The sequence below is a fragment of the Molothrus aeneus genome, chromosome 6 (genome assembly GCF_037042795.1).
Source record: "Molothrus aeneus isolate 106 chromosome 6, BPBGC_Maene_1.0, whole genome shotgun sequence".
Lineage (NCBI taxonomy): Eukaryota > Metazoa > Chordata > Aves > Passeriformes > Icteridae > Molothrus > Molothrus aeneus.
The window spans coordinates 2757856-2775607 of record NC_089651.1 but is presented as its reverse complement, the minus strand read 5'-3'; the positions used below and the strand labels follow the sequence as shown (position 1 = coordinate 2775607).

Below are 17752 nucleotides of genomic sequence, written 5' to 3'. Positions count from 1 at the left end.
GAAACTGGAACTTTCCTCTAGCTGCTGCCACAAAGCACTGACTCCCCACGAGGTCCATCCTGACAGGCACACTTCAAAGTACCATGCTGTACCAAGTAGGCACCATTTGCCCACCACAGCTCTTTTTAACTGGAGCACTCAGTTGCTAAACCAATTTTGATCACCTTTCCCTTCCACCTGAAGTGCAGCCTTAATGCTGCACTATTACATCCTGTCCTGAAGTTTAGTGAAATTGCTCCAGTTGTCCTTATTCTACCCCCACCTATGAATTCTAAAATTCATTCAGAGAATTCAAGTAGAAGGGCATGACATGTCTTCCAGCACCCACCTATAACATTTTCTATGTCCCAAATCACTCCTACTTCTTTTTATTTTTTCCCAAGTTTCCTTCAGAGAAAAGAGCCATTTAACAAATCTGTAGAATCAGAATCTCTCTCTATTCAAGTAGTTATACCTCCGTCCTCTGCTTTTGATGCTGTAATTTCTTCCAGGATCTCTGCTTTCCTTACCATTTTCTGAAGAAATCCTGATATATAATCTACCTGATTGTGGGTCCATTGCTCTGTCCAGTTTACTGATGGTGATGGTACAGCATTCTCCTGCCTTGTCATTTTAGCTCACCTCAGCTTCATTCTGCTCTCATCTCTCACCCAAATTTCAGGGTCTGCCTGAGATGCTGAAGTTTGCTTCTTAAAGTGAAATTGAGAGTATCCACAGGAAATCTTGTCTCTAGTTTCTTGTCTCACTGTCTACATATAAATAACTCTGTGTTTGTAGAGTTTTTATTGCATTCATCTCCACTTCTCTTTCCATTTTCAGTGTCACTTAAACTATGGCAGTATCTCTTAATGCTGAAGCCCCTGCAAGTCTTGGTCTGTGCCCTTTCTGCACCATCCTCCTCCTTGACCATTTCCACATCTTTGACACAATCTGGTCTTTAATTAAACAGCCAGTGTCCTGCATTTACAGTAATACAGTTCCTTATGCACAAGATCTTTTGCTAGTCAAAATGTGTGATTGTCTGATTATACAGGTTTGGGGGTTTTTTATATATTCTATTTCCTCTTAAATATTTGGGGTTTGTTTGGTTTGTTGGTTTTTTTTTTTCCCATAAATCCCCAGCAATCATTATATTCATGTCCATATTACTTCTGCTCCTTTTTATTTCTCTGTGCTTTTCACAAAAATGGCAAACAACACAAATTCCTGCCAGAGTAATTGAGTTGTATTTGCCAGTAGCCCACAATACAATTTAATTCAACTACATATGTATTCTTTTCTAAAACAAATATAACAGTATCCTGGGTTTTTTATAAAGACTATCAGTGTCTTATTCACTAAATCCAAAGAGGATCATTACTCTGTTTTTACTTTTTATAACACTGCTAAAATAAATTGTTGAAATGGAATGCAGAATCATGCACAAAGTCAGTCCTTTTCTCTCATCATAAAACCATCATTTTTGCGTTTATGGTTTTGCTGAACAATATTAATAAGATTTCCTACTGAACCACGGAGATCTATTATTTCAGGAGTAGTTGGAACCACTGTCTTGTGTGTGTACACATCTCCAACATGTAAACATTTATAAAGCACTTGCAGGTGTCTCAAGGAGAATAGAAACATTTATCTTATCTTCAGGTGGTATTACAGCAAACATATCACCTTGACTTTTATCTATGTTTTTCCAATCTGTGTTGCCTGAAGATAAAGCCCTAAAATACGACAAGCCAACAGCAGTTTATAGCTGTCCTGACATGCTCACACCTTTTTCCTTGTGCCAGCATTTGTGCAAGGAAACCCTGTGGCAGGTAAGGGACCACTATGGAGCTTAGTAAAAAAGAGGCAGAAGTGGTGTTTCTGCTATCATGGGCAAAAGGGGAACATTTCTTCAATTAGCATCCAAACTTGTGAAAACCTCATGGAACCACAGAACCACAGGCTCAGAAAACCAAACCCAGTACTTCATATTGCATGTTTTATAATTCACTAAAATGCAGATGACTCTAATAGTATCTTGTTAGCAGTAATGACTATTCCATGCAGTGCTGGATTATTCTTGTCCTTGGTGACTTCAATAACTATTAGACTGCAAACCCCTTTCTATACTCTCCAGTTGTCTTTCCAATTTATGCTTCCTAGTCAGAATATAAGAACACATATCCCTGGATTTCCATGCATACCTATCTCAAAAAGGCAACTGTCACTACACCTGCATGTGCAATTCAAGGCATACTAAACATATATATCTATATATACATATATATATAGAAATATATACACACAATATGTAATATTTCTATATACAAAAATATATATTTTAGTAGCTCAGGTTGCAATAGAACTTTGAGAGTAGAAACATTATCGCATTTCTTTAGTGCCATTTCATTACTACAACGTTAATGGATTAATAAATGTGCAGTAGGAGTTTCACTTCGAGTTTTTGGCACATTAAAGGTATGCAAATGAAGAAAACCAGTGTGAAAACATAGATTTTATGAACTAATCCAAACATCCCAATTTCAAAGAAATATAAATATAAATATAAATATAAATATAAATATAAATATAAATATAAATATAAATATAAATATAAATATAAATATAAATAATAATAAAATTACAGTCAGGCTGTTTAGTACCCAGGCTTCTCTGAAACTCAAGTTGTCTGTGCTACAGTTGATATTTACTGTAATCCAAGAGTACAGTGAGTTTCTCCCTGGTACCACCTGTTGATCTTCAATTCAGACAGGCCAAGGTTTTTTAACTTGCCCAACACTTCCAGTACATTTTTCTATTCTTTATTCAATCCTTAACTAACCATTTTAGTTTTAAGTGCAGGGATGTTCTGGCATTGGTGGAAAGTACCCAGATAAAAGTCCTATCAAAACCAATCTGATGGTTGCTAATTCAGCAGCTGACAGGACAATCTTGGTGAAGGACTTCAGCTTGAAACAGGAATGACATCAAAGCTCATTGTCCTTTAAGGAATTGTTTGGCCCATTTACAAGAGTCTGAAAAATTAATATTCAGCCTCTTGTGCCCAAAATTGTAAAGAACATTTTATCCAGTACATTCCTCAGTTTCAATTGTTGTCATTAAAAAAAAATAAAAATTCAGTTTTCTATAACTGTAACTCTGTTCAGGAAGTATGAAAACCCAGAAAAGACAAGAATCAGCTTTTTCTGAGACAAATATAATTCATAAATGCATGAGTTACAACTCAGTAGTACTTCAAGACAGAGCCCTCACCAATCCAACCCTCCTCTGTCCTTTCATGAGATATTTCCTTCTCTCTCTACCGAAAGAAAAACATAAAACCAATGCTAAATAAAGGACATGCCATAAATGAATACTTCACAGTAAGCATGGCTGGCTATCATGATTTCTTGTTTACAAAACTAAGAAATCTTCAAAATACACATTTAAAGATTTATATGTTAAAAAAAAGTCATGATTCTGATGCAACTAGTCAAATAACAACCACATGATGCTAGCATAAAATACAATTATCCTAATTTGAAATGCATCTCATTAAAACTTAAAAGCCAAAGGTGACAGCACAGAGCATCCAGATTTTATAAAAGATGAACACCACTCAAAAGCTGAATTACACTAGCTCAAATGACAGTATTCAGTGCAGCAAATATAAAGTTCTTTTCTCCTTCCATTCCAAAAATATTCCTTCTTCCTAAGAAGTCAAGCACAAACCAATTCCCATCATTTGCCAGAGGATGTCCCAAAGCACCGCCCTGCAAAATGCAGCCCTGCTAAGTTCCCAGAGTGCAGGTGAGTGGCAGCAGATGTGACAAATCACAACGTGGCAGGTGTGTGGTGTCCCCACGGGGACAGACTCACCTCGGCAGATGGTCCCGTTGCCCACGTAGCCGGGCTTGCAGGTGCAGCTGTGGCCCCTGATGGTGTTGGTGCAGATTGCATTCTCATCACACTTGTGCTGCCCACTGCCACACTCATCGTGCTCTAAGTGGGGAGGGGGAAAAGGGAAAAAAACAAAAAGCAATTTACAAGATGCATTTGCAACAATTTACAAGATTTGTTTATTTATGTTTTATTTATGTTTAATGTGAAAAACGCCAATCACTTGTTTTTAAAATGTTAAAAGTTTAATAGTAATAAAATGGTTATAAAAATAGTAATACAATTAGAGTAATAATAATTTGGACAATTTGAATTAGGACAATATGAGACAATAGAGACAAAGAGTTATGGACAGTCCAGGTACCTTTTTCTGGGCAGCACGAGCCCGAAAATGGACCCACGTTAACAGAGGATTTACCCTTAAAAACAGCAGCCTGTTGCATATTCATACACCTCATCCATGATGCATAAATTCCATTCAAACACAGGATTCTGTCTGGGCACTGTCAGCTTCTTCCTCTCAATCCTGACAGCGCCTTTGAGGCGGGAAGAAGTTCATTTCTTCTGATAATGGGGCAATAAATTCTCTTTCTCTGAAAGATTCAGGTGTCCTGTGGCTGCTACCTCACTGCGAGTCCTTTCTTTAAAAAAAGTATCCTACATAGCACAGTTTCTATTTTAACATTGTGTTATAACCTAAAACTATATTTACCACACTACTTAAAAGAATTAATACAGCATCACTTTCTAACACAACACTTATAATATTCATTTTAATATTTGTGAAAAGCCAATCATAAGATACATGCATTTTTCACATTTTATGTTTTATGTTTTTCTTTTCATGAGCTTTGCAGTGAGCTGATGTGGCATTTGGAAACCAATGGGAGAAGAAGCAGGATGCTGCAGTGGCTGAGTGCTGGGGGCTTGGCATGGGAGTCAGCTATGGGCTTGCTGCTGTTCAGGAATCCAGTATGAGCATGGCAACAGGAGATTATTTAGGGTTAAAAACAGAAACAAAAAAAGAATGGGTGAGGAGGCAAAGTAGGGCTGTGACAAAAAGCTATGAAGAAGATTATCAGGGAAGAATATCTGCTGTGAAGATTAACCTTTACATCACTGTCCATCATCAGCAGCACTGATCACAAATACAAGCTAAGTAACACAAGAGGGGCCCTACCAGCCTGCCCTTTAACTACACAGTTCAGCTGTCACAACTGCTTGCTCTAATTCATGTAGAACTGACTCTTGCTCTGATAGCATGTAGTAACATTTCACATTTTTAGAGCACCAATCATACCATGGAGCCTCAAAGAGGCTCCCAGACAAACAGGCCACATTCTGCTTTCATCCAGCAACTCCAGCTGCTACCCAGAGCCAAATTTGCTACAGCTGCTGCACTTCAATCTCCTGCTGCCTTTTTGTTCTTGTAGAGCACCAGTTAGAGGTGATAAGCTACCTGACCCCAAAGCTCTCTGCTTCTTCCTGCAATTACAAGGAGCTTCCCTCATATAGGATTGCACAAAGAAAGTCTGAATATTTTACACTTTTGCACCGGTGCCTTTACAGTTTTCTTCAGCGGAACCAAAAGAATGCAATGACTTTTCTTAAAACCACATTGAAAAATCAGAATCTGGAACCCTTCTTTGTAGCCTTCATTTATGCAACTGCAATCATGGGGTTGATATCCATATGCTGAGAGGTAAAAGCTGTGCTTTCCTGGAATTGGGATTTGCTTAAGCTTTTTACCAGTGCATCAAGGTGTTCAAAGGACTAGAGACTAAGCCTGGCCTTCTACAGATCACAGAGAGGCAGTGCCTCAAAAACACGAGCAAAATACTCATTTTTGCAGACTAAACTGAGCCCTTTGGAAGAGTCTCTCCATTGAGAAGAGCAGCATCACAGGCTCTGACAGGCTGCAATTAACCTCTGCAATGCTCTCACTCTGCCACAGTAAAGAACAACAGGCAGTTTCAAGATCATTCAAGACATGTAAGATTTGAATGGTGAATTCTAAAGAATCCACTAAACCAAATACTTCTGGAACACTGTTGATAACTATTTGCAGAACATATATCCAACATGTTTTCCATTTTTCAAATACATTTGACAGCAAAATGATATGGATTGCAAGTATTTTCTCTTAAATACCATCAAAGCAATATATCAGCCTCTCACTCTTTGCTTTTAGCAAGAAACACACACACTCTCACATGTGCCTGGCTTCAGCTGATAAACTCAGGCTTGAATTTATACTTGTTAGTTTATGTTGGTCCCTAGCTCTGCTTAGTAATTCACTGCAGCTTCTTGCAAGCTTTCAGAGGCCTTACATATTCAGAATGCCAGGGTTCTCCAAGGGCTGCCTGTTCTCCCCTTCATCTTTAAGGAAACTGTACCACAGGCTGATTCTTTGCTGCTTTGGTCTCATGGTGCTCAGGCTGCTGGGTCAGACACAAAAAGGATCAAGCTATCCTCCAAGGAGGCATTCTACAGCTGCTGAAGCTGAGTTATGCTTTCTTTTAAAAGAGACACTCTCTCCATAATCTCTCCCTACTTCTATTGCCTTGAGCTTTCCTGGGTCAGTATTCTCTGTAATGAGCATGTCTTTGCAATAGGCCCATGTGTGTACACAAGATCATTCCTACTCCAACAATTGCCAAAATTAGTCTGTTACTTTCTCAGCACTTCAAGTATAAATAAAGACTTCACAGTGGTACCAGATGTGTTTTTTCCAAAATACACAGGAGAGGATGAGTCTGCTATGTTGTTCTAGGACTCTGACAATGTAAATCACCATTTAGCATTTCTGCAGATATACAGACGCTGGAAATGTCAAAAGATTTAGCACTGACAGAGCAGCTATCCCACAGTAATATTTTGTAAACAAGAAGTCAGTTTTATCAAAGCTGATATAATTTAAAGAGTCAGCAACAAATCTGAACATGGGAACCTGCCCTTCATGAGACACCCTGACACTGCTAGCACAAGGAGGACTAAGGGAACTTCATCTGCATGAGAATCCCAAGATTTCTTAGCAGCAATATGGCTGCAAGGATGGGAACTTCAAATGAAGTTTTCCCTGGAGTAGAGATGTCTATAGCTGATGTTGCTACAGGCCTAATAAGAATGAGAAAGCATTGATTTCCTGCCAAGGTACAAAATTCTTTTCATCCAGATGAAAAATCCTTAAGAATATCCCAGTACTAAGTTTTCCTGGGTTTTATGTGCCCTCACAGGAGCTCATCTTTTGGAACATTTGTGTGATCACAATGGGAAGGGAGCATGGAAATGCTCATGCTCTGCTTAAACTGAAATAAAATTGTGACTAATTTGCAAAGAACATTGCTTTCATACACACACTGCTTTCCAAAAATCCCCATTCCAGCACATCAAACAGAGCCTGCTTTTGCTTTAATGTTACAGTAAATACTGCCTAGGCACCAAACAAAACTGGCAGAGAAGGACCCTGCACAGCAAGAGAAAGGAGTCACAAACAGCATCATTCCAAAGCACCAAAGAGGGCAGAGGCAAGACAAACAGCCCAAAGTTGTCTTGTTCTGACTATTCCCCTTGTAGCTGGCAATGAGAAGCACAAGAAAGGGACTCTAGCAAACGAAAACAAAAGCAACTTTTAGTTTCTTATGCACACATATATATGTATATATAAACAAATGAGCTGCCATGCTCAGGAATGACACTGTCACCATGAATTTGACTGAAGTCATCCATCTCCCTGAGTTCTATTTGCTATACAATACACACTAAATGAGTTCATGATCAAAGATGAACAGATCAAAAGAACAGGCTTACTGAAAAGGACAGAGTTCCTCGGCCCAACTCTCATTCAGCTGGATTATTAATGCTCATTTCAAGAACAGCTACCACTGCTGATGAACAGCCACAGCAGCAGCACCATTCTTTTCTTACAGGCAAGTTAATTTGTTTATGAAATCTCTGTGAACTGCCTTCAACATCAGCATTTCTGTTACTCAGGATGGTTGCATCTATTTCAGGCTTTATGGCAAAGACACAAGCTCAGTTAGTTTATTAAGCCTTTTTCCCTCTTCTCTATAAAACAAGGATATTACAAGATTTTGCTTTTTACCTAGCATTTATCTTTCTTCTGAAATCCTCAATAGTGAAGGTTTTTCAGAAAATTAAAGGATATCAATCTTCTATAGCAAAAAAAGGGAAGAGTCAAATGTCCACTGCTCATTTCCTTTGTATTTTATTTATTCTCCCTGTAAGTAGAGATGAGGGATGGAAGGATACATCATCTCTGACACTTCAACTCTCCTGGCCATATTTCCTACCCACCAAGCTACTGCTAAGGCCAGAAAAATACACATGTAAGCTTAATATTTTCTTTCTGGACAAAAACTGCCTAACATTTTCAAAAGCTTTCATGAACTTTTCCAAAATGTTACAGAGGATCTTCTGAGAATTTTCTGAGTTCAACACCTAGGTCAGGCTATCTTGGGAAGAAATGAAGTTCATTTCTCCTTTAGCCTTCACCTGAGAATGGCCATCCAAAAGCCTTTATAAGAAATTAATGCCTCCAAAAGCATTTCTAAGAAATCAATCATCCTTTTACTAAAACACACCATGTTGTATGATTCTATACATCACCTTGGAAGTCTACACCAGCAGTATCACAGCTCTGATGTTTCTGTGTGGGTAGTTTTACACCAACACATGCACAGCTGGAGAAGACAAGTATTATAGTTACCTCTGCTTTGTTCAGAAGCAGCCTAGTCCAAGTTTATCTGGACAGTGACAGAATTCATTTCAGTACTACATGGTCTTAGAGAGGTAACCATCACATAAAAAGTGGAGTTAATTCACCAGAAAATAGCTTCCAGTAGCTGGTGAAGGATTGCACATCCTGTTACGAGAAGCCCCAAGGCATCCCACAGGCAGCAGAGAACCCCAAAGAACCAAACACAGCCTGGTCTGAGCATGCTGAGAGCAGAGAACCCCAATGAACCAAACACAGCCTGGTCTGAGCATGCTGAGAGCAGAGAAACCCCAAAGAACCAAACATAGCCTGGTCTGAGCATGCTGAGAGCAGAGAACCCCCAATGAACCAAACACAGCCTGGACTGAGCATGCTGAGAGCAGAGAACCCCAATGAACCAAAACACAGCCTGGTCTGAGCATGCTGAGAGCAGAGAAACCCCAAAGAACCAAACATAGCCTGGTCTGAGCATGCTGAGAGCAGAGAACCCCAAAGAACCAAACATAGCCTGGTCTGAGCATGCTGAGAGCAGAGAAACCCCAATGAACCAAACACAGCCTGGACTGAGCATGCTGAGAGCAGAGAATCCCCAATGAACCAAACACAGCCTGGATTGAGCATGCTGAGAGCAGAGAATCCCCCTGAACCAAACACAGCCTGGTCTGAGCATGCTGAGAGCAGAGAAACCCCAATGAACCAAACACAGCCTGGTCTGAGCATGCTGAGAGCAGAGAAACCCCAATGAACCAAACACAGCCTGGATTGAGCATGCTGAGAGCAGAGAAACCCCAATGAACCAAACACAGCCTGTTCTGAGCATGCTGAGAGCAGAGAAACCCCAATGAACCAAAACACAGCCTGGATTGAGCATGCTGAGAGCAGAGAAACCCCAAAGAACCAAACACAGCCTGGATTGAGCATGCTGAGAGCAGAGAACCCCAAAGAACCAAACACAGCCTGGTCTGAGCATGCTGAGAGCAGAGCACACCCAGCAGCTCCTCAGGGTCAGTACAGTGGGCAAACCCTTCCCATGGAAGATATGAGGACATGAAATTAGTAAGAAATTGCTGAAACAAGCACAATGACCAGGCTGCCAAGACAGCTGTGACTGTTGCTGTCATATTTTCTGGAAAATTCCCTTTGCAAGGATTTCTCTCCTGGGAAGCTGAGAAGCCTCAGAGAAAAAGGAAAACAATATTATCTCATTTGCTTCTGCTGTGTTTTGCTGCTTTGGAATGTGGCTGGAGATTGTTTATGCAACAGGTGCATCTTTGATCGTTTTCATGTGAATTGTTTTGTCTCAATGGCCAATCACCATCAGCTGTGTCAGACTCTGAGGAGTCAGACACGAGTTTTTGTTAATATCTTGTTAAACCTTCTGTCTGTATCCTTTCACTATTCTTTAGTATAGTCTTAGTATAGCATTGTATAATATAATAAATATAATATAATATCATATCATATATAACGTAACATAATAATATAATAATAAATTAGCCTCCTATGAACATGGAGTCAGATTCACTCTTTCCTTCCAACAACAGGGACCCCAGAAGACACCTGATGTGACCACTCTGCGTCCCCCTCAAGTGTGTGCTGAAGGAGATGGACCCAAACCAGGCAGGGAGCCCAGCACACCAACCCTTGCCATGCACTTGTTCAAACCAACAAATGAGCCACACCTGGGGCACAAGGAGAGCAGAACACAAGTTCCAACAGGAGAACTGCTGTGAAAGGTCAAGGCTCCCCACCAGCTGTACCAGCTCCCCCTTCAGCAGCAGCAGCAGCAGACCATTCAACCACGCTGTGCAATCACTTGTTTAAATTTCAACTAAACTTTCAGCTGTCCTCAAAACACAAGGCTAAGGAAGTTAACCCAGACCCGGCTGGAGCAGCTCCTGCACACCTCAAATAAGTTCTCATTCCAGCTGCTGGTGGCTGATCACTTGGGTGTGAAGTATAAATTGAAATATTCAAACAAGGACAAAAAAAAAGTCAACAACCTTCATGTACACATATTTCTGTCACATCCTTTTTACCACAACTTTTCCAGACTAATCTCTGTCTGGAAGGAACCACAAAAATACTTTTGTTTCGTGGTACTTAAAAAATACCTTCTTTTGTGGGCTAAACTGAACTGGAAGAATGCAGGAGGAAAAGCAGTGGGGGCAGAAGGAAAGGTGCCAGACAAAGGTTTTGCTTGCCTGAGGTAATACATTCTGCATAAAGCCACCCACATGACACTGCAAAACTGATTGTAAGTAAAAACAACCACAAAAAAATAATTGTGAACACATGCAAGGTACAAAAAAGGATCTGTCATGTAATTATGAAAGCAAATGGAAATAGATCTAAACAAACATATAAACAATTCCAAAAAAATGCTAATTTTCTCCCTTCATATGTACATGAAATGCAGTGTTTGTGAAGAGCTCTAGGCAGCTCTAACAATTAACATCAGAAGCATCAGTCAAAAATAACACAGTTCTACACTTTTGAAGTTCTGGGTACTATAAATACCCACATTCTTACGAAAGAGATCTTTTCAATAAAATAATTTTCTATCCATTATCTAGGAGGAATATGGCCTTTGCTTATATTCTGTTTGTATATTCTTTTAATGCATTTTCCAGAAGTACCACAGAATTTATGGGATGCCTCTACTTTCCCATGTTGAAAGACACAACAGTGTCAGCACTTACTAGATTTGTATGGGCTATAAAGGCAGCATCTAGACAACTTTAGCTTTCTCCTTATTTTTTTTTCTGTGCATGCTTGGAATAACTCTAGAATTTGTACTGTTTGTGCTTTGTCTAAAATATTGAATTGAAAATTAGAACCCTACGTTGAAAATATACAGCAAAAACACATAGTGAAGATAAGAATCTTTTGGTCAAGAGTCATAAAATCAGGATAGCTTTCCTTTGTGCAAAAGGATAAAGGATTTCAAACCTATAATTTCTACAAGATATACTTAACACAGGATTTATTTTTAAGCAAGAATGCTGAAATTTTTATCTTCATTTTCTTTAAATAAAGATGCTCTTCAAAAAAAGATGGGATGGAATTATAGGAGACATTCCATTGTAGGGTCTTTCACTATAGCTACTTTCACTTCTCATTACAAGAAAAGGCCCCAATTTAAACTTGCTTACAAGATGGAAACAATTTTCTTATTGTAAGAATTCTCTTTCATTACTTCCTCAAAGCTTCATACTTCAATAATACAGCATTCATCTTTGGAATACACTCTGCAAAGATTCTGACTATCCATTTATTAATATTTTCATAGCACTGAAAAGAAATCTAAGTTGTTCTCTAAATTGTTGAGACAACAGCCAGCTTGTGGGGTGTAGAACCACAAATTCAGCAAACATTTCTATGACCAAGAGATTTAAGAGAGACAACTCACAGAACAGCAAGGTCATTGGATGCCACCACTTTTTATTAATACAGATACCATTTGTACAGAGTACATGGCCTAATGTAAAATTAATTATTGGCAGCCATTAAGCAATGCTCATTGAAAACTCAGAAAGGAGAAAGCCAACTCTCCAAATACTTCTAAAAAGCCAATACTTCTAAAAAACTAATTCTTTGTTGCATGTCATTAGAATTCTATGTAATAACTAAGGCTTTTAAAATGATAGATTAAAAAAAATTAATTTAGGCAGAATTATGGACTTAGTGGAATCAGGATTTCAGCTCATAAGAAGTTGTGATGAAACAAAAGAAACAGCTTTTAAACAGATTGAATAAAAGGAAGCTTTATTCTGAACACACAGGAAGAATGTCCCACAGAAAACCAAGGCAATTAGAAACAAGATGCATACATCAAACAAGAAATTACATGGGAGATAGATGGTAAGCTGGTGAATGATAATAGCTATTTGTGAATTCAGGAAACTCGGGGTAAAAAACCAAAATAAATGTGTTTTTCTACTCATGAGAATCAAAGAAACAAATTATTTTATCTATACCCATTCCCAACTTCAGCATCCAAGCTTACCCTGACCCTGCCCATTTCCACAAGGAAACGGAAGAAGGAACAGGGTGCAGAACAGAAAAGTCCCACTTCTTCCTTCTTCCCACTGTTTCCTTCTGCAACTCTATCCCTATGAGCACTTAAACATCCAAAATGCTGGCTGAAGTTGTAACAAGAAAAAATTAATTTTTTAATTTTTTTTTTACATTACTCTCCTGTAATAAGAAAAAAGTAATTTATATTTCAGCCAGAAAAAGCTTTTCTAATTGATAGGGCATCCTAAAGAGTATTCACATTGAGAAAGATGAAGATGTCACCAAGTCTTGTCACCAGTGACCATAAAGTACCCCCTTTGCCATTCTTTTAATAAGAAACTAAAATGCCTTTGCAATTTATGACACAACAAACACCTTCTGGTGTTAAACATGAAATTATTTAGACTACATTCTAAAAGAGTAGACACATGCTACTCTTGGGTAATTAGGAAGAAATAGTGGGATTTAATTTGAATATAAAATTCCAAACGTGCCTGCAGTTGCCTCTTGGAATCAAAGTCCTTCTACAACCTGAAGGAAATTGCACTCTACCACACCCCCTCTTGCCCTGAAGTTCTCCATGAGATCACTCAGTCTGGGAGATGGGCAGGCCAGAGGCACACACAGGATTCAAGACACCAGAACATCATGAATTTATACAACAGCATAATAATATTTATCAACCTGTTCTCAATGCCTTTCCCAAAGGATCTCACTGTTCTGCTCAGCTCTGACCACAGCTGAGCAGTGAGCTGACACTTTCAGTATCTCTTCTCTGAATGGTAATGGCTAATTTAGAACATTTGTGTATGCACCTATTTTTTCCCCCTCAAGGGAAAGGTATTTTATACTTGATCCTCTGTTCTGCCTCACTACTTTATAAAAACAACTGCCAATAGTACCCATTTGAATTTCCATGAGATGAGTTCACTGAGCAGTGAAGAAATTCTAAAATGTTGTAATAAAAAAGTTTATTTTTGACTAAATCAAGATGAATAATAGGTAGCCTTGCTGACAGCAACACTGCATTTGTTTTCTGCAAGAGGAGAAGGAAAAAACCATTGATCTCTTGCTAGCACACTATAAAATATTTGCACATATACCTTAAATGCCTATATAACGTTTTGTAAGGAAGTGAGAAGAGAGACATTTGGTTTTACTGTTTTCTGAATACAATCATAAAAAAGAAAACAAGAAATCAAAGAAGTGGAAAAGCTGGAGAAGTGGAAATCTTGAAAAATCCTGTTTTAGATTTAGGGACACATTTCACCCCAATCAGAAGCTCACCAAGGTTAAAGAAAAACAGCACTGTACAAACTAGATCAAATCTCTGAAAATGCAAGAATCACTGGAAGTGTACATGGTTGTTTTATCTTTATACTTACATATTATTTCCCTAGTCTTTGAAGTGCATTTAGATTGAGTAGACATGTCAAATTAGTAAATAATATTTAAATTATCAAAACCAGCTTATAAATTATTATGTGAAGAGTCACAGTATAAAGGGTAATCCTTTGCATTGAATTTTCATGCCCTTTATAATATCATTTAGTATATATATATAATAGTATATAGTATCATTTTAGTATATAGTATAATACAGTATATATAGTATATATATTATATATACTATATATACTATATATTATATAGTATAATATAGTATATAGTATAATTAGTACATATATACATATAATATCAATTAGTAATATTGATATACACAGAAATTTCAAAACAGATCCTTATCAGAGGCTGATAATAAAATGGCAATCTGCATGACATACTCAACTGGATACTCTGCTGCAGTTTTGTGGACTTATTTTTGACAGCCAGATTATTCATGTCATTAGCAATGTGCATCTTTAATTCTCAAACTTGCCAGCAAACTTTGAGCCCAATTGTGGAGACAAGTATTGGATGCAATTCAGACAGGATCTACACAAAATATTCATTACAAAAGTTTCAAGAGCTGCATATTGCATACTTAGAGGTGCAAACAAAAAATTCCATAAGGGAGAAACCACACTTCATTGTCAAACAAATCCTGTGTTAGCTTTTTGATGGCAAATCCTGCCATCAAAGGAAGGAGCTCTTCTGCAAGAGCAGTTTTGCACTGAGCAAAGAGCTGGCATGTGCAACCACTCAGAGTCTGCAGAGCAAGGCTGAACTCCACAAACACCAGATGATTTTTCAGAACCAAAATTTAGTAAGGATTGCACACAACTACCTTACAGACCCTTAGTAATCCCTAAATTAAATGGTAATAGAACGCATAGGAGCTTCACTTCTGGTCCTACAAGCTCAGAATTAATCTCTCAAATTCTTCCACAGGTTGAAGGAAGTATACAACCTATTGCTCCAATATAAAACCATTTTTAAGACTAAGGGATATCAATTATTAAGACAAAGCCTTGGAGGAACAGGAAATTATTCACAAAGTCAACAAAAATGTGACACTGTACACATGGGAAATGTGTTGAAAAGCAAACAGATATATCCTCATCTGCAAGAACAAAAACATCTAAAAACTCTTTCTCTTTACCAGATTTATGTATCAGAATAACCAGTTTATGCACTGTTACTTCTAGAGATATGCAGTAACCTAGTGTGCATGTCTTTCTCTAATTCACTTATTTATTTACTTAAGAAATCCCAAAGAAATTCCAGATTTCATAAAAGACAAGAAATGGCCTTGAGGTGCAATGTCAGTCAGAGCACACATCCATGTGCTGGGATTCTGTTCTGAGCTCTCCCTCACACACAGTACCTCACACAAGTCATCCTGACAGAATTAGAAAGCAGAACAGTGGTTTTAAATTGGAACATGCTAAGCAGTATGATCACCTTGATAATTACTATGGGATGTTAAACTTCTAATTCAATCCCTTGCTTTTTCATAAACCAGTTAAGCATCAAGGCACTGGACTTTTATGAGGCACCTTGATTGCATACATTGATTTGTGTATTTATAAATCACTAGTTATTCCAAATTTCTCTATGCAGTTATTGCTTTTCTCGACATAGTTACAAAGTAGGTAATTTCATATAGAAAGCAAATAAAGCCTTGAATTCCATGTGGTGTGCCATGCTGAAAGAAAGCAGCTCAACATCTCCAACTAGACTGCAGCATGGCATTAATAGATAGACAAGAACGCACCAGTTCTGTGGAGTTCTCCATTTCTCTAAATCATAAGACATTCACTTAGGAAAATAAAGAAATCACACGTGATGACAGTATCTGAAGTGCCTGAGCCACTAGCAAGTGCCACTGCCTAATTTACAGCTTTCAGGAGAGATGCTTGTTAACATGCAATCTTAAAACACTGTGCTTCATTTATTTTGCTTCATTGTTGTAAAAAGCTGAATATGTTCCAAGCACCTGCACTGGGTCAGGAAAAAAGCCCTCAAGCAATATGCTTCATTTTATTTATATAGCAATATAACAGGACAGGCTGCTTTTTATCCATAAAATTGTGAAAGCTGCGTACTTCTGTCAAGTTGATATCAGAATCTCATCTTTCAGGTGTTTTCAGTTCAACAATACCTGAAAGCTTTACTCTGCAGAAATCTCAAAATCAGTAATACAGAAAGAATGTAATAGACCTTTGGATGCAATTTTTAGCCAACATTTCATCATGGCTTCATGAACTTAGATTGGTGATAAAAATTCTGTAGCGCTTCAGTTTCCAGCACTCTGCAATGCTTTAACTACCATATGAAAAAGAATTTCAAAAAGCAACGCACACCCCATCTCAAACAAGCACAAAATTCCCTTAGGCTCTTGCAATACAGTGAGGTGGAATCATTTCTAAGTGAACTTGCACGTGTGACAGATGTGGCAATTTGCTGACACAAGAGCTCATAAAATCACATGTAGGGCTCTGTAGCAGAGTTCAAGCTAATCAGAGTTCCTGATTATTCAGGACAGGACATGCATTCATTCTCTGCACCCATCACAGATCCAAAGAAAAGACTTTAGGAATGCTGGAGTGGATGTAACAGGTGATACAAAAGTCAAAAAGAGTTAGCACACTCCTCCTGATTTTCTGGTCACAAAGTTAGACATAATCGAGCCATTAGGTTTTCCTTTGTGTTTTATCTACTGCTTTTTAAATAGGCAAATGCTGCCAGAACATTTTAAGCTTTTAGCTAAGCAAAGATGGGATCTTGCTTCTCACTGAAAGTAAACAGGAAATGTCAAATCATACAATCATTTAGGCTGCAAAAGACCCCTAAGATCAGTGAGTCCAACTATCAACCCAGCATTGCCAAACCTACCACTAAACCATACCCCCAGGTGCCACATCTCCCCATCTTTTAAATACCTCCAGGAGGGTGACTCAACTACTTCCCCGGATAAACAACATCGTAAAAATACATGAATCTGACCAAAAAAAAAAAATACCCTGGTGTCACATTCACATTTTCTGAAAAATCCCTTTGCCCAGGATTTTTCCCCTGGAAAGCTGAGAAGCCTCAGAGAAAAAGGAAAACAATATCTCATTTGTTTCTGCTGTGTTTTGCTCACATGTGGATGTGTTTGGAGATTGTTTACCCACAGGTGATTGTTTCATTGGATTCTGCTGTGAGTTGTTTTCACTCATTGGCCAATCAGTGCCAAGCTGTGTCAGGACTCTGGAAAGAGTCAGGAGTTTTTATTATTATCTTTTTAGCCTTTTGTCTGTATCCTTTCTGTACTTAGTATAGTTTAGTTTAGTATTCTTTACTATAATATAGTATCATAAAATAATAAATTAGCCTTCTGAGAACATGGAGTCAGATTCATCATTCCTTCTTTCATATGAGGGCAACCCAAATACAATACCCTGGTTGTAACTACTGCAAGAAAGCCAGTGAGTGCTGATTGACATTCTCAAAAATGGATGTTGAAAAAATCAATTTTAGGTATTTAGGTATCTAAATTACTAAAAGGTTTATTCTCTCAGAGTGCTGAAAACCTAACTTCCCCCAGTGGATTTAACTAGGATAAATGGGTTCTCAGCACTTTAAAAAATTTTAAAAACAGAAAAAATCAAAACAAGTAAGGTTAGTTCTTTATGTCACTCCTGTGTGCAAATCTTCAGTTAACTCCTTTAGCCTCACAAAAATACTACA

General features: G+C 38.1%; 1 protein-coding gene across 2 annotated transcripts in view; it reads right to left on the bottom strand.

The window, feature by feature from the left end:
• The window catches only part of NELL1 (neural EGFL like 1), a 316106-nt gene that overhangs the window by 121384 nt on the left and 176970 nt on the right, over positions 1–17752 (bottom strand). For both annotated transcript variants that reach the window (XM_066551385.1, XM_066551386.1), the window contains exon 14: positions 3859–3981. In XM_066551385.1, coding sequence (XP_066407482.1) covers positions 3859–3981 — 123 coding nt within the window. The remainder of the gene's footprint in view (positions 1–3858; positions 3982–17752) is intronic.